Here is a 23,751-nt window from a genome sequence, read left to right as displayed (position 1 = left end):
TCTCTCTCTCTCTCTCTCTCTCTCTCTCTCTCTCTCTCTCTCTCTCTCTCTCTCTCTCTGTCACCTCAGTTTCTATCACCCTCTTTCTGTCTCTTTCTCCCTGTCTCTCTCGCTCTTTTCGCCCCCTTCGTCTAGTTTCGCGCGCACTCTTGACAACGTAGCCCTCTCCTCCTCCCCCATCACCCTCCACGTCGCTGCCACCGCGCAACCCTCTTCATCCTTCTTCGTTCTCGCCCTTTTCTCGGTCCATAACACGATAAGAACCGTGTCACTTTGTTACGTTTGGGGGTCGGCGCTTAAGTGCGCGATGATACATATCTCCTCCTCTCGCCGCCTGCCAGATAATTCCTAGCATTCAATTTGTACAATATGCTCAATCCGCCCGGCGGCGTAGATAGCGGCGGGATCGGAGGCCTCGTCGACACGCCGAGCACACGTTATGCCTTCGCCGTTTGGTTCGTCGGTGTCGTTTTCGGTGTACCGATAACTCCGCCGGCGCTCCGTGTTGATAACTCGACACGGGGAAACGAAATTCGATCCCTGATACGGGTTTGCAGCGGCGTGTGTAAGTAAGGGGTGAGAGGAAGTGAGAGCTAAATGTACACAAGATCGGCGCGGAGAATATCGGATGCCCGTTATGCTCGCGTTACGAAGAGAGAGGAAGAAGAGGAAGGGAGAAAGAGAGAGAGAGAGAGAAACATACTTCGCAAATCCATTGCATCACTATCGCGCTATATCGAAGGTATTCTGCGATGCAGCTTTGTGTAACGCCATGTCGGATTTGCTTGGAATGCTAATTAAATTCCTCTGATCGTATCGACGGGTACGTAACACGTTATAACGTGTGGCATTGCGTGAGACTGCGTGTGCATTGCAGGACGCTTGTTTCTCTTTTTACACCTTTTACGTCGGGCGCTATATTTTACGAGGAGAAAGAGAATCGGACTCCTTACGCGAATTCGCGTGCAAAGTGATGGAAAACTCGCCGGTGTTTCGACCGTGATTTCCGCCGTGAGTGGTCTAAGTGATATCGCTGGTGAGTTTCTTTGCGCAGCATTTTAAAGTCCAATGCATTGGCAAACGTGTTCCCGTGGCATGTTTGCTGACCTGCACGCGGCAGTGATACAAAGCCGTGCGTTGACACGACGTCTGACTCAAATGGATAACCGTATTTCTTGTTTGCCGTATTTAAACGAAGCGCCAGCCGATTCGATCGAATCGAAGGTCGAATGGTCGATGCCGAGAGTGTTGCGAATTGGCTGTACTCTTAGACTTAGAATATACGTACGGCAACTTGAGTCGCGCGTATTCGCGAAGATTCGAGCGTAATTGCTGCGCGAGGGGGTGTTAAGGAGAAGCGCAGAAGCGAGAGCCATCAATTACGTTACGCAAGAATGCAATCGCGGTCTCAAACAAAGGCCCAAGTGCGCATCCAACCCCACAGTCCGAAGTCGTTAGCGCACGCTTCATATCGCCCAGCCTAATTATTTGTGAATTTGCATGTCTCCAGCCGGCGCGATCGACCGGGCCGGCTGCACTTTTGTTCGTGCTTACCGGATGTCCGTTTCTATCTTCGCTCCGTCGCGACCCCACCGCGAATTCGACGAGGACTCGTTAAAGATCCTCCCCTCGATTTAATGCGAGAAAAAGGATAGAGGCGGAATAAACTTTCCAATTCACATTTATGCAAACTGATAATCTTCTAACTGTTTGTGCGTTCTTCGTTATACTCATAGCACATTATTTGCAATCTATACATATAGAAATCTACAATAATGTAAATGAAACGGTGAACATTCTCGAGAGTCGTGGAACTGATCGAGAGAAACGACTGAAAGTTAACGAAGAGAAAGTGACAAAAATACAACTGGAAGGTTCTCTGAAGTAAAAAGACAGTAAGTTTAATAACCGCACAGTTTTTGAGATCGCATTTCCGATCGGCGGCGCGTGTCATCCAGTTTCCGCAAATGGTGTTGCTTTAACCGTAACCTTCATACTTCTCTCTCCGCACCCTGTGCTTAAAAGCGATGGGGGAAAGCAAAGTGCGCGACGGAATGAGGCGGAAGCGCCGTCGGAATCGGCTTAAAAAATAATTATCGCGTTCCGACGTATCTCGCCGTCGAAGAGGGTACGGAGGAGGATGGGAGAGAAGTCTCTGCGAGGTTCACAGGGCTGTTTTAAAATCTTAGCAGACCCTGAGATCACCCTCACTCGAGTTAAACCCGATTGTCACTTAACACTTTAACAAGAGAGAAAGAGAGAAGGCCTTTATCCAATATCAAGAGTGTTTTATGCAAGAGTATCCTAAATTAATTGTTACGGCTTTGCTTTGGAAGACAGACCTAAATAGATCAAATCAGTTGTCCGACTGAGGCAACGTCGTAGACTTGCGAATGAAATATTTCTTAACTTCGACGCCGTCAAAAGTATCCTTCTGACATTCCCCGTGCTTTTCCTCAACCCCTAGGCGCCCAATGCCCGTAAGTGCCTGGCGGATAAACCGGCCCTGGAAGTTCTGACGTGTTGCGTCGGTGAGAATGCCAGAAGCGAACGTAGGGCTGAAGAGACACGGAGAGGATGGAAGCTCGAAGAGGAGAGACAGAAGCAGGAATGGGACCGCAAGAGGACAGACGAGTGAGAGAACGAGAGAGAGAGAGAGAGAGAGAGGCAGAAGAGAGCGCACGAACGAGAGAGAGTGAAAAAGAGCGAGAGAGAGAGAGAGAGAGAGAGAGAGAGAGAGAGCCGGAATGAGAGACGCGACGATGCGAGGGAAAAGACGAGAGAGCGAAGCGGGGAACCGAGGAGAGCGGAGGCATCCGCGCGCTCATTTCCGTTTTGGGGCCGTCGAGGGGTACGAAAGGGGGGGAGGGGGCGCTAACTCGCGAGATATTAATTCCGTGTTAGCGCTAGGAGGGTTGCAGAGGCGAAAACTACGTGCCGAGGGGGAATACTACTCCCTCTCTCCCCCTGCTCCACCCGCCACCGCCAACGTTCCATCCCTTGCGTCCCTCCGTCGTTCCCGCGCCCCGTCGCAAACCCCGGCGCGACCACCCTCTGGCGAGCGTGGGGGAGGCGTTACAAATCAGAGATTAGCCATAGTTAACTCGACTTGCGCAGTCAAACAGTTAATCAATAAACGATTATTTACATCGTGTGCCCACGGCGTGCTCGCACTTTACCCTGCACGAGAACGTATTTTCCCGCCGTGGGATGACGAATGCGGACGCTGATAACGGCCGCCGGCCACTGGACCACACAGCCGGGTTGCGCGGGATTAAAATTAAAAGAATGCCTATCTCTGTTTTGAGATCCGCTCGCCAGCTGGTAATTAATTCGCACGTTGTTTGTGGAAGCAAACTACGGGCGCTCTCTCGCGTCTGCCTTGTCAAAATGTGAAAGGAAAAGAAAAAGAGAGAGAGAGAGAGAGACAGAGAGGGAGGGAAAAATTGCGATCGTTACCGCCATGTTAAGTGATCTAATGATGATGCGACCGAGATTTTCTTACTCTCTAAATTTTTTGAAAAAAAATTTTACTCAGTGTCTGTGGTGAATAACAGACAAGTCATTCAAATTCAAATGACTTTTTACTTATATGCAGTAAATTTTAATTAATGCACTAAAAACCTACAAGGAATGAATATCTTCATTCATAATCAAAAAATGAATCTGATGTATTGCACTGTCACAGGAACAAATCTACTCTAATTGATTAAAAAATTCGTATGGAATCAGAGTCTAATTTGGGGGAAACATTCCCTCTTGCGATTCCAAAAGACGATATTTTCATTATCACTCTGTATTTCAATTTTCTTCTATTTTGAGTAAGATTTCACGAGAGATTTTGAGAGTACGTTTGACTTATTATCAAATCATAATTGCTATGGTTTAAGTAAAGTAATTAAGTAATTAATAAGTAAAATAAGAGGTGACACACCAATCGGTAATGACACACGTATGATCGCGAGATATAGCTGATAATGAGTCGATCTGACTGTGTGCGGAGCCAAATTTGCCGTAAGCAGTCAATGACAGGTACAATTCACAAAGTACATGTCGCAACAACGGCAACAGAGACTACAGTTCCAAGTGGTACGCGAATTTGAGGTCCTCGGACATGAACGTCGTTTATTGGGGTCTCGGGAATGCGGTGATTAAGATCGCGAAAAGAATGTCGTGTGTAATGTCGTCGGCGATCTCGTCTTTCTCTCTCTTTCTCTTTCTTTCTCTCTCGCTCCCTTCCCCCTCTCTCTCTCTCTCTCTCTCTCTCTCTCTCTCTTTCGCGGTATCTCGAGCCGAACCGCGAAGAGAGGATCATGGTGGCTGACGACGAACCGTGCCGGTAACAAACGGCGCGATGAGTGGGCACCTACCCACCCACACGGTGCGGTGACGGCAACGGGGTCGCGGGGGTGGAAGAGGAGAGGTCGAGAAAGAGGGGTGCGCGCGGAGGTAGCTGGATGACTGGCGGCGGAAGCGTCGTCATGGCGACGCATCGATCAGCTGCCGCCACGCGAATCGAGTCGAGTCGAGGCCACAGCGCGCCGAACCACACCATACCACACCACTTGCACCACGCCGCCACCGTGCGGATACACGCGCGTGTGGCTTGCGTGTGCAAGACAGAAAGAGAAAAAGAAGAGGATGGAGAGAGAGAGGGAAGGGGCCAGACGAGAGAGAGGAAGATAGATAGATAGATAGAGAGAGAGAGAGGGAGAGAGGAAGAGAGAGAGAGGTGAGGGGGAAGAGAGAGCCCGATTCTCGCGTTGGCATTGTTACTCGGTTACCTCGCTTTGATCCGCGAGGCAACCGATGGGATCCAACGAGAGACGACGACGACGACGACTACGAATCGTAAGGGGAAAGGAAGAGTGACGGGGCACGGAAGGGGTAAAACAGGAAGGTCGAAGAAATCGGCGAACCGAGGTCAGGGTTTTCTTTCGGAATGCCGCCACGATGCACGCCGCGTGTCCATGGACGTTCCTTCTCTACGCGCGACATCGCGTCACGGGATAACAGCTGCGACGATTATTGTCTCGCTTCATGAGTGCACGCGTTTACGCCGGCGAGAGTGTTATCCTTAGATAAAAAATGATTTTCCCCTTATGCGAAATTATTCCAAGACGAAATACTATTTCACCCGTCTTCATTTCCAACGCGAAATCGCGTTTGTAAAAGCGCGAGTGTAACTTCAACTCAGCCTTCGGCCCGTTCACCCCCGCTGCCCTAACCTCACGGACTTTGATTCCGTAATCTTCTGTATAGACACAATTCGGACCCTAATGTTAATCATAATCCTAAACACTGTACTTGGTACAGTTTAGTTATTCACTGTACTGGAATTGCAAGGGTAGTGCTCTCTACCGGACACGTTCCTACCAGAATTCGATCCGTGGTAGAACCCACAGGATCGTGCTGTTCGACTGCCACAGTTCGACAGTTTCCGGTAGCCAAAAGAAGCGGGTATTACGTCGAACCGGGTGTCGGTGGTCGATCGATTCCCTGCACGAGAGAAGCATAGAGGAGAGAGACAGAGAAAGAAAGAGAGAAAGACAGAGAGAGAGAGAGAGAGAGAGAGAGAGAGAGAGAGAGAGAGAGAGAGAGAGAGAGAGTCGTCCTCATCGTCGTCATCGTCGTTGTCGTCGTCATCATCGTCGTCGTCGACGTCGTCGTCGTCGTCATAGTCGTCCATCCAACCCGCCAACGCGGGTTCCCTGGTCTTCCAGTCCTCGGCTCGTGCTGAATACCGCTGATTGTCCTCCACTCGCTCGGTCGCTATCCCTCTCCTCCTGCTCACCCCAACCCACCCCATCGAGGAGGCCTCCTAACCATTCTCATCCTCCTGCCAGCCAGCCCGAACGAAACCCACCCCGTGGCACCCTATCCTCCCCACGATGCCGTTGCTACTCCTACCCACTCCACGATAATGATGGCAATCAGACCCTCAGAAAGGATTTCAGGAAATTCTCTCGCCTTTTTGTCGGCGGCAGCGGCAACGGCGGCGTCGGTGGTGATGGTGGTGGTGGTGGTAGCGGCGGCGGCGGACGCCACAAACACCGGTCGCCGTCGTCCTCGCACTTCGTGCGCGGCTGTAGCACCCCCGGCCACCCTTCTGCCTCTCGCCGACCGTGTCTGTCCGTCCGTCTGTCCACCTCTATATCCCTATCCGAGCGTCACGCTCTTTCTACGGCTGGCGATCGCGAGAACATATCCAAACCACTTCTCGATGATTTAACGTGAAACACCTTCTCACGCGATAACGTGCCGCGCGCGAAACGCAGAGCGGTTCCGTATCCCGGCATTTTCCACGAGCCGATAATCGCATAATCCAACTGGGTCGCTCGAGAATTCGAGAATTTCCGCGCGGGAATTTCCATTTGTTTAAGAACACGGATCATCATCGGGCTTGAGCGTCCTTCAAGATGCGTTTGTTACAATCGTGGCACTTTTGTGCGGGGTGTGCCCGGCGATAAATCCCATGGCTACTCCTTTCACGGGGCGTCACGCGGGAGAGAGAGAGGGAGAGAGAGAGAGAGAGAGAGAGAGAGAGAGAGAGAGAGAGAGAGCGTGGAGAAAGAGAGAGTACCATACGTACATAGGAACGAACGGTAAAATGTATGATAATCACTTGCACCCTCGCGAGGAATTAATCATCGCAGCTGTAATGACTGCATATAACACGCGGCGGCGCTGCTTCATAACTAATGCATACGACGGAGCGCGAAGCTCGTTTTATCGTATCCCAGATTTTATCGAGGTTCACGGTCCGCAATTTTCAATCAGTTTTACGTATCTGCAACGTAAGCCCGCTCATATATTACAGTCGTGCACCTTCGACATCGGGAGAAAATGCGCTTGCAGCACCGAAAATATCTACGTGCACACTGGAATATTGATCGCGCCGCCGTCAAAACGTCTCGACACGCGCTGTGTGTCTATTATTACTTTCCACATAATAATAACCGAACACAAAAATTGGTCAATACATTTGATTGTAATCGCAAAACTCACGCTGCGCGACAACAAGCCCCGAGCGAATGCTTCGTTCAGCTCGAGCAAAATTTGTCATCTACGTATTACCGACCGATTAACGATTCGAGATGTCAGTCCGCTTATCGAGACGCGAACGAGGGTCGATTTTATTGCGGAAGTGACAACGATGACGTCGCAGAAATCGGCGGGCACGTCCCTCGTCGCCAGGGGATGAGATCGAACGAAAGAGAGAAAGAGAGAGACAACATCATCATTAGCCGGTTAATCATGCGTTATCGTGTGTGCTTAATGTTCCGTCAACGAAGGAGTGACTGGGGAGTGAGCATTCGGGAAAAGGGTGTCCCTTGGCGGACCCCCTTTTTCCTGGCTTTCCTCAGGCTCTCGTAGTCAATATTGTCGGCGTGCATCGCAGCGTGCAAAGCAACAGATCACATACCGCGCGCTCGACAGCCTCAACCCTCACCTTTGTCGCGGCTAAAGGCCCCGCTACTCTTTTCTAACTGATGGAGGTGACGGGGTGGTAACTTTGCCCGACGCTTTCTGACGCTGAAGGGCCAATCTTGTTGTGGCTTTTACGTCCCTAGCCCCGAGTACCATTAGGAAGTCCGACGAGATCGGTAACTGTCGTTTTCCTCGCGTATAATTATAACTAAATGCGAACTTGAGAATTTCTGTGACAATGCGAAAGGTATAGAAACGCATATATATCATCTACTGAGATTTCAATAATTAACAGTTCAGAAAGATATACAGGAATAAGAGAGACAGAAAGACAGAAAGATAGAAAGAGAGAGAGAAAGAGAGAAAGAATCGTGATACTAAAATAGTAAGTGAAATACATGACACTCGCATCAGTTAAATTTAGGTAGGGATATGTTCCTTTGTCTGTATCTAATAAATACATATATACATAGGTAGGAATACGCTGTCGTGATGAAAGAAATGCGTTTTTCATGTGTAGCGATGTGGGACGGAAAATACGACTTAATTGATAATTATTCCGCTTATCGGCGGAAAAATTATTAATCAACTCGTACTCGACCCCAACAACTTTTCGAACAGGGTAATACTCTTCACTGAGTCCGAGAGGATGCGAACAACGCGCGAGACCTCTGCCACGTTTTAGGCAAACTAAAATAAGGGATGATTTCGCAATACAGTGCCATCTAGTCAGAGGTCCCCGAGACTTGGAGAAATTTTGCGCCCGGGTAGACGAGGCTATTGATTTCGACCATCTCACCGGAGATGCTGGAAGCTCGAAGGGATGCTCGTATCTAACGTGCTCCCGACGTCATCCTCCTAACCGGTAATCGTTAATATTCACGTAATAATCGCTCGCCGATATAACCTCAGTGCGATAAAGGTTTTGCAACGGGCGATACAAAAGTGACCCTGTACCGATGTCTAAGTCAGTTCGGACTTAATTATATGACAGCAGTCGGTTTATGAAAAAAAAAGTTTCTTACTCCGAACTTGTTCACGTTTAGCGATTTGCAACAAGAATATCGTTCATTTTCATCGTGTAAATTTTCCAGGACAGCTGATTCAATTATAACTTTTTTCACGTGATCTTACTTATCAATTACACTCGATCTTACGTATTAATTCCTTCTTTTAGTATGAAATCGTGAAAAGTGAATGATTTTACAGTGCTCGGAAACGGTCATGAATTCTTTCCTCAATTGTAAACTCGTGAACAGCGAATCACACATACACACACACATTTCCATATATTTTCAAGTTAGATCTTTCACCTTTCACGAGTTCACGCACAGAAGGAAAGATTCATGATCGACCCTCAGGAGTCGCGAGAGCCATCGCGGCGAGCACGTAAGCACGGCGCGGGCTGGAATTAAAATTTATCGCGCGATGCGATCTAGTGGAGGGCCGGTTTGCGAAATCGACATCGCTCGGTACATGCATACGTGCGTACACACGCGTACGTAAATGCGCCCTCGCGCGATCGCATAATAAACCGCGTCGCAAGGGCGGCCGCTCGAATTTCCGCCGAGTCACGGGGGTAAAACTTTCTCCCTCGCTCTTTCCCCCCGCCCCGTTCGGCCGCTTTCTTTTCCTACGGCGATAATATTCGCACTTATACGTGCCCTCGCCGTCTCGTTCTTTGCCCGTCGTTCTCCCTACATATTCTTCCCTTCATTCTCTCTCTCGTTCTCTCTTCCTCCCGGTATTCCCTCTTACATCCTTCTCACTTTGCACCAACACCGTTCCCGCCAACACGCTCTCGCAGGCCAGCCGCGGCAGTTAGTGGCTTAACGAGGTTATTTCACGACGTCGGGTGGGTGGGCCATAGGTCGCGCGAGAATGAATAATGATTCGTTCGTGGGGCCGGCGAGTCGACCTCGCTGCTCCTTGACGTGCCCTGGTAATACACGCTGGAAGCTCGCGAGGATCGGAGAAGGACGAGGGATACGGTGCGCAGCGTCGGTTGTAAAGTCGGCCAGAAGCTCGACGCGGAAATCCGAAATCCCGGGGGATTCCGGAAGAAATCCGGCGAGCCCTGCCCGCCGCACGTTTACCGTAAATGCAGCTTCAACGGCGGATTATAACGCTGTTAGACGAGAAACGATCATCAGGTAATTCAATTACATTAATGGCTCAAAGAGTCAAGTGTTTTGCAAGATCCGACCAGATGGGTGAAAGGGAAAGGTACGAAGGAGAGAGAATTTGGACACAAGAGAACAGACTCGGAAGAGATAGCTTGCACATTGTGCACATCGTTCAGTGTCGGGCATTAATCGATTAAAATGTTCTTTGACTCAAATAACCGGCGAAGTAATAATCAAAATTAATCAGTCGTCATATATAGTCACAAATAATTTCGTCGATCGACGAAATCAATTGTTAATCAGTATATAATCGGTCACATCAAAGTTTGATTAGTAATTAATTTCATCAATCGATGAAACTCTTTGTGATTTCACGTGTGTGTATGACGATTGATTCGTTCCGATTATTAATTTGCAGATTATTTTAGTTAAAGAGGATGTTCGTCGGTTAATGCTCAACGCTAGTAGCGCTCAACAGAAAGTCTCGTTTTGGTTTTATCGCGATTATCGCAAGTAACATTACCGCGTTGTCGGAAAGAAGAAATAAATAAATGAACAGACAAACACGCGGACACATATGTAAATCCGCAGAATATCGAGTCGTGCGGAAAAACAAAATCCTGAGTTCGCATTCGACAGCATCGAAGGAAACAAAAGGCGGAAAGAGCACGAAGCGACGAGACGAGGCCGGGCCATGAAGGGTCATGTTAGTCGTGAAGACAAGGCAGCGGCAGGAGCAACCTGGCCCTTCCGAGAGTCGCGCGCGCGCGAGCGCTCGAACGCGACGCTCTTTGTTGCGAAGCGCAATAATTGCGCGGGAGGGCTGTTCGCCAAGCACCATGGGGTAGCGTAGCGGCCAGGCGGTCGACGCGGGCAGGGTGAGAGGGGGTGACAGCACGCGCCGGAACCGGAACCGAGAGTCGTGTGTCCCCGCCGTTCCCGAGCGGAACTATCATGATTAGTCACGGGGCCTGAAACGAGCCGTAGGAGAACTGCGCGAGCAGAAAGACGGAACCCCACGGGGATACCAGAATCGGCCGTGCGCGATCGACCTGAACGACGCGTACAGAATGAGAGACATACACAGACAGACAAATACAGAGAGAAAGACAGAGACAGAGATAGAGAAAAAGAGAGAAGAGAGGAGGGAGAGGAAAAGAGATGGTCACACTACGATTTATCTTATCAAAAACGTTCTTGTTTTCGAGAAAGTTGAATTACTTAACAGAATTTTCCTCAACAGTTATTCGGCGCTTTCCTTGACACGTTGAAACCGCGCGTCTCATTAGTTGCTCAATGGACTCGCAAGTAAAAATTTACACCAAATGCAAGGAAAAAAAATCCGGCGCAAGGGCGGAAGTCGTGGCGCGTCTCGCGTTTGGGGGATTCTTAATGTATTCCTTCCATTTTTTAGAAGCGAGACAGTTACGATTCCCTGACCCTTAGTCACCCCCGAACTGCTGGGAACGACGAGGGTGGACTAGTCGCAGTTACCGGTGCCGCTGGTGGCGGAAGCGAAGGGGCTCACGGAGGTTCCCGGATAAAGGGCAAAAGGGATCACGCGGAGAAAAGCCGAGGGGAACCATCAGATCGCAGCGCTTGCATGGGGTGTTCGAGACCCATAACCACCCCCTGGGTTAACCGATACCGGCAATTATCAACGCGTCTCGGTCACCGTGATCTCTCCCTCCCTCACCCCCTTCTATGATACTAACCCGTGATTGCGGGATGCGACAGTACGAATGCGAGTGCAATAATAGAGAGATATCGATTATCGTTTGTCAATCTCCATATTTGTGCAACTCGAAAATGTAATTCCAAGAGACATCTCGCGAAGCATTTCACACTTTTAAGACACGTATTAAGTATCTAATCCTAGACATTCTTTTGGTTTTTGAACACAAATTTAAACTTTCAACATAAAATATTTTACATATGTATATATATTCTCCATGTTGTGACAAAATTTAGATATTCACGTTTAAAAATTAAAACAATAAGAATGTTAGGTATATATACAGGCACTGGTATTTTTAATAGTTATTATTCGTTTCAAGTGAAATACTCAGATTTGAATTTAGAGTTAGAAGAAAGATTTTCAAATTTAATCGTGATTGCAGATACAAGTGTCATATCATAATTCAATTGGAAAAACTTGAATCTAACTCTCAGTAAAAATCTAAGTTGTGACAACTCAATGAGACAAGTTGTAGGTGGCAAATATTTAATACGGATCTAAACACGTTCAATTAAAATTCGAGAAAAGTCCTACGAGATTGATAAACATTCGTGAGCGCTATGAAAAATTTCTCTGCAGGCATTATTATCTAGATTATTATATTAGGCATTATTATCCGTTACAATGCGAAGAGTTCAAACTGCATTTAACTTTACGCGCGTTTAAACGTGGACACTTAATAGCAGCGAAAATAACGAGAACCTATTTCCCCATCGCCGTCTATACAGATGAATAAATTTCTATAGCAGGAACAGATCGACCTAGCGGAACGGGGATCTTTCATGTCGCGCCGTTTCACTCTCTCGATATATTCCGTGCAATTAGCTAGATGAGAGGCAACATTACGCCTTTGCGGCACGTAATGCGACCGTTTAGAGCCCTTCGAGTTAAAGGGTGCCGCGGTGTACGCTGAGTTCGAGATCGTCGCTTTGATTCTTGTTGGCGTCGCGAAGCATCGGTCTCGCGTTTCAAATGAGCGCGAATATAATTGCCAGCGAAAGAGAGACACGCGATTTAGCCCGCGAATTAGAGGCGAGACTCGATTTAATTCAATTTAATGGAACACACGCGCGCGCCCCTAAATGTGTCATTTGTTTCTCATATTATAAAGGCCAACGCGCGCGTGTGCATCGATAAAACGCGACGTCGGCACGCGTGTCACCGCGTCTAGTCAAACATCAATTACGTGCGCAAACAGAGACTACCCGGGGGATGGTGCTCGACCGGCAAACATTAAATACATGCATCACCCTATCGGACACGCTGACACGATGACCGACACTTCCGTTGTCGATTCTTTCGGTGTTAGTGCAGATTACCCGGTGCGGCAGAAGTCGGAGAAATAATCGTAGGGTGGTTTTAGAGCTCCGCGTGCCGTTTGTAACGACGATTGTGCGCTGTCGTCGGTGTTAAAAATCCGGGCCACGCCGGGCCGACTTTAACTCAACGTTCCATTACTCAGGAGTTACGATACAGCTAAAATACGACGTCAAAATATATCACCGCGGGATGCCGTGGGTTTCAACGAAACGGACGATTTTAATTTCCAGCGGGGACCTTTGTGCCGCGAAAATTTGTGCTTCGTGCTCGCATCGAAATTCTGTCGCGGGCGTGCGTGCACCGACGAGAACTCTCGGGGATGAGGGCTGAAATTTCACGGAGAAACCAGGCTCCTTTGTCGGCATGTCTGAATCTCGCGAGAATTATAGCCGGGTTAGATATAGGTGCGCGGCACGAAATGGCCCGACTTAAAATCTAAGTAGCCGTGCATCCCCCGGAGCGAAGCGGGCCGCAAGATAGGGGTAGATAGAGTCAGTCTAGGAGCCATAGAGGGTTGCCCAGGGTGGTCGAGAGGCAGGGAGGAGGACCGCGGAACGGCGACGGGTGATGGGAGGAGGGAGGTGAGGTGGGATGCTGGGATGCCGAGGGGAGCATCCGGGATCTCGGAGGGTAGCGGGTACGTGGGGCGGTCGGTCGTCATGGATACGCTCCCGGCTAACCCTGTAACCGCTCCTCCCTCGTCATTCTACATTTTCGCAACTACCCGCCGCCATCATCGACCCACCATCTTGCCTCGAGCCCTACGAGTCTCGTCAAAATTTTGAGACAATCTCCCGAGACGCGCGATTGTTACCGATACAATTGAACATACCTTCTTCGAAAATGTGACGACCATTGCAACGAAAAGATCGCTAAAACGCACGATTTGCACGTCACCATATGCGCTCGATAATGGCCGCATTGCTCGAGAAGCAGCGGGAAGGACGAGAAGATTTAGGAAGTTGCGGAGATAACGTGATCGAGATCCGGTCGGTGGCATTGGTATAACGCTGACCTTGCTGCCGGCGCGAGATGAATTAACCAGCAGCTGCGGAAGGCGTGTAACAAGGCGAGAGCGAAAAACCGCCAAGCTGGCGCGACCAACATCCGCAGTCAGGATCCAGGAACGCGCGCGATCCAGGCTGCGGCAGATCGATCGATCGTCTGCATGTAGGTATGTAGATATGTAGATAGGTAAATGAGGAGGACCGCGCTGTGCCGTTAAACGCGCCAGGCGAGCGAGAGAGCGAGAGAGAGAAAGAGAAAGCGAGAGAGAGAGAGAGAGAGAGAGAGAGAGAGAGAGAGAGAGAAAAGTTTCGAGTCGCCGATAAATTTCGGGGACTGCGAGCAGGATATTGCTGCGGCCGTGGAGAGCAGTCGACGAGCGTTTTGCTCGGCTGGCAACGGTGCAACACCCTCGCGCGCAATACTACTACCCCCGACCGTATTCGAACATCCCCCGACCTGCACCCTCTCGTCCTTCTCCTCCTGCACCTCCTCTACCTCTTCCTCCTCCTCCTCCTCTTACTCCTCCTCATCCTCCGTCGTCCTCCCCTTCCGCTCCGCCGCTTCCTCGCGGCCCTCGCGGGCGTGGGCGGTAGATAACGTGATTTACACTGGCCGGGTAATTAATGTCCTCGGCGACCGGCGCTTTAAAAAAGCAATCGGAAATCGGCGACAACGAAGAGCAACAGTCAGCCCGCCGCCGGCCGCCGGCTGCTGCTGCTGCCGCTGCCGCTGCTACTGCGAGATGACAAATTATCGCGCGGGTTCGCGCGAGACCGTTGCCCTGCTTCTCTTTTTTTCGCATTTCTCTCGGGACGTTCAAGAGATCACGATGAGATGCACGTTCTCGCGTGGTTTCCTCGTGATTTGAGCAACCCGTCGTCGCGTCCCTCCGTTCTCATCTGCGTTTTCAAACGCACGACATCGATAACACGTTGCGCACTGAGAGTAAGTTTTACTAATTTAACAAAATACTAGTGTTTAACCGCAACAAACAATTTACTGATGTGGGACCAGCAAACGGGACGCCCGCAGTAGGAACAAATGATTGGTCACGTTCAATTTGCTGCTCTAAGTAACATTTCTGTAATGGAGACAGATGTTGCTCAATTGATCCGACAAATCGTGAGTTTGATTTGCTAGCAATAAAGAATACTGTAACCTTTGACATGAACTTCGACTGCTGCTCGAAGAGACGGGAGTGTATGAAATTTTTACGGCACGATACGACGCAGACACGCGACGCGTTAAACGCACGTTGTTAACTGCACGCACTCGCGACTCTCTCGCCAAAATCTTAATGTCGCGCGCGCCGCCGCACGTTATCATTGTGGGAAAATAGCGAGGGCAAACGCGGCCCTTGCTCTCATTAACCGCATTACGTCATCGCGACGCATATTAGAAGCGATCGATGGTATCTGTGCGGCACTTACGCCGGCATAAACTCGCACGTAATCAGGTTGCGTGTCTTTCGCACGCGGCCCGTGCGTGACCTTACGCTCGGCGTTACGGCAACTATTTCACAGCGTCGCGGCTATGAATTACACTCTCATGCGTATCTCACACCTGCCCATTCGCTGTTTTTGACCCCGACAAAATATCGAATCTCGTGTGCCGTAATATTTCCGTCACTCGGAGGACTTTCGTACAAGAGCAGCTCGAGGATCTCAGAAAACGAAACTGTAGTAATGTTTTTGCGAGGAAGACACATCCGCTATATGCCAATGCATGTTAGACAGTTTTGTTTTTAAATCCAAGAGTATTGTTGAAAAACTAACCGTTATATATACAATAAAATTGAACGAATCGGGCAGCTTTCATCATGCACATTAAATAATTCGAGAGTAACTTATATTGCAATTCTTTCGCACGGGTTTAGGGACAAAATCGTAAAACTCGTAACTTGTTCTCGTAAGACTCGTAAGAACTTATGAGTAGATCTGCAATTATGCGGATCGTATGTCATATGATAACTCATAAATATCTACGATTTTTTCTTTGTTTTTTTCGTAAGCTACGACTTTACGATTTTACGATTTATCCATATATTTGCTTAAAATTGCAGCATTAATTAAAAGAAAATTAGAAATATGAGTAAGTTAGACATATGATGTTATAAATTAGGCTGATACAAATGTAATAACGGAGTTTAAATACTATTGTTATCAATATCTCGGTCAGTATCCTGAATGACATCCAAGTGTCCGGAATTAAAAGAACTTTCCAATGCAATTCCTCTTTACATGATTATGAAGCGAATATTTTACGACATATTTTATATTTTACCTTATCATATATTAATACAAAAATTTTATAGTTCATAAAATATTTACTTTTTGCTGATCTTATCTTCATATAGTTATTTTATGAATGGAATGACTCAAAAAATAAAGAATAAATGAGAACAAATAATAACAGGAATAAGTAACTGAATACTCAAATATCAGTAAGTAATTCCAAAAGTACCCCTGTAATATTTAAGACACAAGTTCTCAGGTAATAGCCATGATATTAATGTATCTGGAATTGACACCGCTAAGTGAGATTGAGAGAAAACCCGATCTTCGTTTTTCTTACTAAACCCATCCCTAAACTCGTGCGAAAGTCGTTCGGGTTTAAAACGTCGACGAAAATCTCTCATAGGGATAAGAAAAGAAGAGGAAAACTTCGCTTACCGGTGATGGAGGCTGTGGGCGAAATGGCGGATGGATTGGCGCGTGGGGGCGGCGAGAAGGCACCCGCCAGATAACCACCGCGATCGGCGAGGGCCTGCTTCGCCTTGTCGACGCTCTCCTTGAGTCGTTGAAACGTGCTACCGCAGGTGAGACCGCGGTACGGCCAATTCTCCTGCTTGACGCCGGCCGCGGTTACACCGGCGGCCGCGGCCGCGGCTCCGGCGGCCCCGGAGGCTCCCTTTAATTCGAGCGCACCTGCGTACGAACAGCTAGCGCTGTCGTACATCACCAAAGAGCCCCTGCAATATAAAAATTACTCTGCTGTATCAGAACGCATGAAGTCCGTTCAAATCGAACACACGGATAAAACAATTCTGTTGATGCAACCGAATTTTCGGTTGCACAGGGATCAGACGAAACCTCGACTGTAGGAACAGAAAAATTCCTTTATGAGGCTTTTGTATATTGTTCTGTATATGTCAATTGTTCTTAGTCGCCTCAACCGAGTTTTAATACCGTTGAATGTTCAGACGAATATTTTCGGTTACGTCAAGAGAAATATAATGCTGCAATTCTAAGCAGAATCGTAAGTCTCGTAACTTGTTCTTGTAAAATTCGTCAGAACTTATGAGTAGATTTACAAGTCTATACAATATCATATGTTATTCATACAATTACTCGTAAATATCTATGATTTCATGTAATTTACGATATTTATAAGTGCACGGAAAAAACAATTCTGTTGGTGCAACCGAATTTTCGGTTGCTGAGGGATCAGGCGAAAACTCGGCGGTAGGAACAGAAAAATTCCTTTATGAGGCTTCTGTATAAAAAGGCTTCAATTGTTCTCAGTTGCCTTAACCGAGTTCTAATATCGTTGAATGTTCAGACGAATATTTTCGGTTGCGACAACAGAAATATTAGTTTTCATGACAGAGATATCGTTTCTGATCACCTAATTTTCAGTTGGTTCCTATTTGGTTGCACCAACTGAAATTTTTTTTGCATATGATTATACGATATATGATATTGCATAGACTTGTAAATCTACTCATAAGTTCTGACGAATTTTACGAGAACAAGTTACGAGACTTACGATTCTGCTTAGAATTGCAGCATTAGTTTTCATAACAGAGGTATCGCACCTAATTTTCAATTGGTTCCTATTTGGTTGCACCAATTGAAATTTTTTTTGCGTGCACCTCGCGCAAAAACATCGACAACACGCGACGGTGAAGTTCACGTCCGAATCATTCATAACATTACACGGAAAAGAGTTTTCAGTTCGGGTAACCAAATAGAGACCAGACGAAAAACTCGCTGATGAGAAATAATATCTCTGTTATTGTGTGGAAATTGCAAACTCGGTTGAGATAGCTGAAAGCAATCGGCTGAGCAGAAACCTCTCCTGCCGGAACCTTTTTGTTTCTACAACCGAGTTTTTCATCTGGTCCTCACAGGTGACAGAAAATTCAGTTACACTAACGAAGTTGTTTTCTCCGTACGCGAGAAAAGAATTTCAGTTCAGGGTAACTGAACAGAGGGTCGAGAAACTCGCTGACGAGAAATAATATAATATCTTTACTACTGTGACCGCAAACATTCGTCTGAACATTCAGCTGCATTAAAACTCGGCTGAAAGCAATTGGCTGAGGAGAAACCTCCCGCAGGAATCTTTCTGCACACCCGAGTTTTTCATCCGGTCCCGGTAACAGAAGATTCAATTGCACTGAGGAAGCTGCTTTTTCGCGATACTTTGACGACGAGCGGACACGAGAGAAGTTGGATGGTTTTGACGAGGATGTCACTGAATTATCAGTTATCCATCACGGCATACACACACACACACACACACGCATGATTACGAAGAGCGACCGATCGTGCCCGCGTAATCTGGAGAGCACATCGACGCCGGGGCGCCCGTCATCTACATACATCATCGACGCGGCCTCGAACTTACGATCGCGAAAATTGCGAAAGCGATCCGACGATGGAATTTGCATGAGGCACCCGGCGATCGTATCTCGCCGGCAATTCCGAACGAGAGCGCGGAGATAAGAGACCGGCTACAATATTGAAGCTTGTCGTTTATCGCGAGTCCGCTTCCGTCTAATCTTCAAAATCTCCCACTTCCGCTATCCCTTCCCGTATTACATAAATCATTATTCAAACGGAATGACGCCGGACAATGTAGCCCGCGCGTTGTCGATTCACGTGTAACTCGCGTACAACACGTGCGCGACTCTCGTCGTGCTATTTTCAACGCGAGCTGCGCTCACGCGACTTGACATCGTTACGTGTGACGTGTATTTTTGCCGTTTTTAAGATAAAAGTATCAATAGCCGAACGCCTAAGCCTGGACATTTCTATTGCTTTGGTTTTTAAATAGCAGAAACTTTGAGACTCAGCTGCACCGGTCGATCGGCGAGCTAACTGACGGTTAAATCATACATTTGTTTTCGCTTTTCCTTCAAAACAGCCAGCGAAACACCTGTTATGTTTTCAGTGAAATTCAGTATGTTCCTTAGCGAGATTGACCTTCCTGCCAATTGATTCTGCCACTTTTGGACTAGACTACTAAAAACATAATAAAATTGAAAAGGAAATCTATACGACAAGAAAAACTATAATATTCTCTCTTTTCGTGTACATGTATATATTTTTTGGTTTCGTGTTGACAGTTTAAATATTTGTATTTAAAGACCAAAACAATAAGAATGTCCAGACTCAGGGGCTGATTTTTTCAATCTCATGGTAAGCTAGCAGTTAAGGACAGTTAAATCATACGTCTGTCGGTCTAATTTGGAGAAAAACAAAGACAGATATAACTGGAGAAAAAACAAAGGCAGATGTAACAGTTCGTACCAAGTAGTTAGCGTGCACTAAGAGGTGGAAAGGTCGGCCTCAGATGTCCGGGCGCATTGGTATTTTTACCTGTCTGCGCGATCGCGCACGCAACGTTCGACATAACCTACTCACATCGGCGCTCGTCGGTATTACGCCCTATTACTTTCTCCGTGCGAGCGCTCGACTCTGTCCATTTCTTTAGATCCGGAATGTTTGTGGCGCCTACCTGGGGACGAGTAGCCAGTAACGAGCAATTGTGTTCCCTCATTCTCGTCGAGAGCACCGGAATCCGTGATTTTTCCCGAAAGCGTAGGTAACCGTGGGCGCGTGCAGATTGCATATTATAAATATATAGGGCCGCGCTTCGACAGATGGCGCTAGCTACACGGATTTTTCTATTCTATCGTTCTAATCTCCCTTTGGAGCTCTCTCATTTGTGCATTTACCTTCAGCCACGATGGCGATTTATCACGGAGAGATATCGGCGAGCGGATCCCACTCGCGCGATGAAAGTGTCGGGGCGCGTCAGCGGGGATCCTCCGCGGGAACAGCGCGCGGTAAGTGAAAACGCGAGATTCTCTCTCTCTCTCTTTCTCTCGTCGAGTCGCGCGAGTTATCCCTGCGTTATTCGTCGACTATTGCGAGCCACGCGCGCTGACATTCGATCGGGATGGTTAAGGATAAAGCACTCGTGGGTACATCCGGATGTCCAGCGAGTATTGAGGTCAATCTAATCACAAAACTGTCACACACTGCCGCGCGGTGTTCCGCGAATGGCGAGCGGCGCGACGAGGCCGGATTGTGTGTCTTTGCGCGCTCTCGCGTCCGACAGTTTAAAAGCCAAATCGAACGATCGATCGTCGCGGTCCGCCCTGGATTCGGCCGGTCGCCATTTTTACGCTACTCCACAGACTCGATCCGCCACGCACACGCACGTATGCATACGCACAGAGAGTGGCACGTGAAAAACGTACCTTACGCCAATCGCGCGGCTCCCATTGTCGCGCATAATCCGCTTATTCGCAACGCTGAACGAGGCGAAACGTTACGTCAACCGACCACGCGTTCATCGCGCGAGATAATCGTCGGCCCACCGATCGACCAGCGTCGAGAGATCGTTTCGTTTCTGTCACTCCTTTTTTGAATACACTCGCGCGCGCGCGCGCGCGCTCACAGCAGCAACCTCGAATTTGTCTTCCTTGTGTTCCCGCGTATTCGTATCACCATGCCACCACTTTTCCGCGAATCATTAATAGAATCGATCGAGTGCCGCTTATCGGGGCCCGGGCGTATCCGATGATAGGTATCCGGGGAAGAGGCTGGACCGCGATATCAAGAAGAAGGTACTCCGGGCAGGTTGTCTCGCGCAACTGCGGCCGCCGCGGGCAGCAAATTGCCTGCTTCCGGGCCTCATTACATCACTCTGTTACTCTGTTAACGCTCGCCGGAAACCCCTCTGCCTACCTCGTCTAAACTCTCGTCGCATATATATCTACACACACCATTTAAACGCACCGTCGCGGACGACATAGGCGCGCGCGCGATTGCACGCGAGAGGGAGAAAAAGCCGTCGCGGACCCGGGAAAACGACGCTGTGCGACAGCTCGGTCTCGACGTCGCGATCTTTATTCCCCGTCGGCAACGAATTTTCCTTAAGAAATCGAAACCGGTCTCGCCTTCTGACAAGGTGGAAGTACCGAGTGTACTTGCGAAAAACGTATAAAAAATACACGGAAAGAACAAACCCGTTGGTACAACTGCATTTTCAGTTCCCTGCCGAGAATAGAGACCAGATGAAAAACTCGGCTGTAGAAACAGAAAGATTCTTGTAGAAATTTCCAAAGTAAAAATACCAACACTTACACGGAGAGAATATTATATTTTTTTTCATACAAATTTTCTTCAATTTTACTAATTATTTTACTAATTATTTTTAATCTAAGAATAAATAGACTACTACTACGGTCTATCTTGCTAAAAAACATGGTAAATTACGTTAGAAATATAACAGATTACGCTAGAGCGACATAGCGAGTATTTTAATAGTACATGTTTCAGTTTCTAAAATATATATAGAAAATATGAAATAAAAGAATAAAGAAAATTGTCGATCTATTCCTCGATTACAGAATCCTTTATTAACATTTGCTATAAAATTCTCTGTACAAGCTTGTATTCAATGCTGAACATTTTTATTGTTTTGGTCTTTAAATACGAATATCTAAACTTTCAACATGGATTATATGTATATATCCTATACATATACATATATTCTCTCTATGTTACATGTTTAAATATTCGAATTTAAAGACCAAAAGGACAAGAATTAGTTAAGAATCCAGCCATTGATACTAGTACCCTGCTTAATCAATTGTTTTCGGTTTGTTTTTCTTCAAAAATAACTTCCTAAACTGATGCATATTGGTACAATAAATTAAGGCGAAGCAAAACATACTTGTTTCACCCTAACTTATAGCACTGAGTGTACACGAGTTCAGGAAGTTCTTCGAGAAAGTAGAACCAGACCTGTAATAACCAAGTTTTAACGCAGCTGAACATTCGGACTAATCTTTTCGATCGCGGTAACTAAGATATCATTTGATTTCTATCTGGTCCCTGTTCAGTTTGCACGAATTGACATTCTCTTCTTCCCGCGTAAGAGACAAATAGTTCTCTTACGACACCGCCCATAAAAGAAAATTGAAATTCATCGAGCGAGATAAAAAACAATTTCGCAACGTACGATTTTCCCGATGGAAACGCGCAGATCGCGAACAACGAGCGAGCAGTGCGTATGATCATGTTTCTCTTCGGCAAATTAACGTAAAATTTGCATTTCCCTGTAAAAAGAGAGAGAGAGAGAGAAAAAGAGAGAAAAACGCAACGGTGACCACGATGCGTAACACGCTGAAGCGAGGGGACGACGTAGAGCGGCGAACACGCGCGGTAATTTCGCGTCGGTCAATGCGTGCGCCCGCCGTTTAGCTCGTAAAACGTGCGTGGCGACAGACGCGGAGACGCGTGTATACGTCATGCGTAAGACTCCGTGAACGAGTAGCAGGGTTGTATCACCTCCGAAGCGCTTCGTGATGTCGCAGCGTTTCCGCTCACGTGAGATGAATTTCCGCCCGTAAGATGTGGTCTCCCGACTGTTTATATATGTGTATATACATTTCTTTTTACATATATCTATCACATATTTATTTACGTGGACACTCGTCATTTATTTATCTCTTTTTTCGCGTTACGATGATAACTCGTGGTCATGATCAATGTTGACAAACGCACGGCTACTTCGGGAGACAAACGAACTAGTATCTGGGCGATTCCGGCCACTTGGCGAGAAAACGCGCCGGGAAAATCGCGGCGGATCGCCATAAATCCGCGTGCACACAGGGCGCAATAGCACAATCGCGGTCGCTTTCGGTGTTATCGATATTGTTCCATCGGCGAGAGACCGCGACGCGGAGCCGGCGCGACGGAAGCGCGCGGCCGACAATCTTCGGTTTCCTCTCTCTCTCTCTCTTCCTCTCTCTCTCTTTTTATCTCACTCTCTCTCTCTCTCTCTCTCTCTCTCTCTTTCTGTCCCTCACCGTGCCTTCGTCGGACCTCCCTTCGTCGTACAAAACAATTCGTGCCGTATGAGTGTGGAACGCGAAGCGCCCTATCGCGAGACCACTTACCGTCAGTGCGGGGGTCTACGTGGTGTCTTGTTCAGCACTATCCGATCCAGCTCGATCCCCAGAGATATTACCCCCGCGATTGTGTCGATCTCGCCGGCCGGCTGAAACCGCCGCCGGTGTACAGGTGTGAACCGCTCCCCTGGCACTTGGTGTGCTCCTTGAGCACGCTGAATTTTCCCGGGGCCTCCCGACGCCGCGGTGGCCGTCGACAACCCGACGACGACAACGACGACAACGACGACAACGACGACGACGACGACGACGACGACGACGACGCCGCCGCCTTCCACGTTCACTCCGTGTCTCCGCTCACTGCGCGTCCTTATTATCGCATTCGACTCGTATAGGTACTTTCTCGAGGGGAATCGACTCGATCTCGCGGACGCGAATCGGCACTGAGAATCACGAGCAGGTGAACGCGGTGGTACACGAGTCCCCGTTGCACCCGCGGGCGTTGCAACCACGGGGGATTACTACGAGGTGCTGCGGACTTGGCTCGCTCGCTCTCGCGAGGATATCCCGAGAGTTTGTCAGCGCGCGTGGACCACCGTGGCGAACTCGGTCGCGGTGCGACGGACGCACATTTGGCAGCGTCGTTATCAGTCGCGGTCCGACGATTGGCTGTATCGGAGCCTGCGCCGGTACGTTCTCCGCGGGGGGAAAAGCGAGCACGCGCCCGAGACAGAGAGAGAAAGAGAAACGGTGAGACAGAGAGGAGAGGGTGGCGATGAGGGTGGAGAACCGAGAGAGGGAGAAGAGGACGCGGGGGGTTTCCCGCTCACCCCCGGACAAGCTCTCCGACGCAAAGCGGCTCCTTAGAGGCGGGATCATCCACCAGACTCTGCTCTCTCTCTCCCCCTTCCTTCCCCTTCTCACTTTCTCTCTCTCTCTCTCTCTCTCTCTCTCTCTCTCTCTCTCTCTCTCTC

The 23,751-nt window shown here is 48.2% G+C and overlaps 1 protein-coding gene across 4 annotated transcripts in view; it reads right to left on the bottom strand.

Annotated features, from left to right (window-relative positions):
• The window catches only part of LOC116841804 (transcriptional regulator ERG homolog), a 53,514-nt gene extending 30,123 nt beyond the window's left edge, over positions 1 to 23,391 (bottom strand). Inside the window, exons 1-2 of one of the 4 annotated variants that reach the window (XM_032810203.1) lie at positions 22,826 to 23,391; positions 16,296 to 16,594 (exon numbers count right to left, since the gene is read on the bottom strand). In XM_032810203.1, coding sequence (XP_032666094.1) covers positions 16,296 to 16,581 — 286 coding nt within the window. In that variant the 5' untranslated portion in view covers positions 16,582 to 16,594; positions 22,826 to 23,391. Of the gene's footprint in view, positions 1 to 16,295; positions 16,595 to 19,368; positions 19,467 to 19,588; positions 19,952 to 20,116; positions 20,501 to 22,825 lie in introns of those variants that run through there. The other 3 variants (XM_032810187.1, XM_032810212.1, XM_032810194.1) reach the window with 3 other exon arrangements.
• Positions 23,392 to 23,751: the final 360 nt, after the last annotated feature.

This window comes from Odontomachus brunneus, unplaced genomic scaffold (assembly GCF_010583005.1).
Source record: "Odontomachus brunneus isolate Ranch 3 - 2012 unplaced genomic scaffold, Obru_v1 Obru_scaffold_002, whole genome shotgun sequence".
Classification (NCBI taxonomy): domain Eukaryota; kingdom Metazoa; phylum Arthropoda; class Insecta; order Hymenoptera; family Formicidae; genus Odontomachus; species Odontomachus brunneus.
This window is presented reverse-complemented; position numbering and strand designations above follow the sequence as displayed.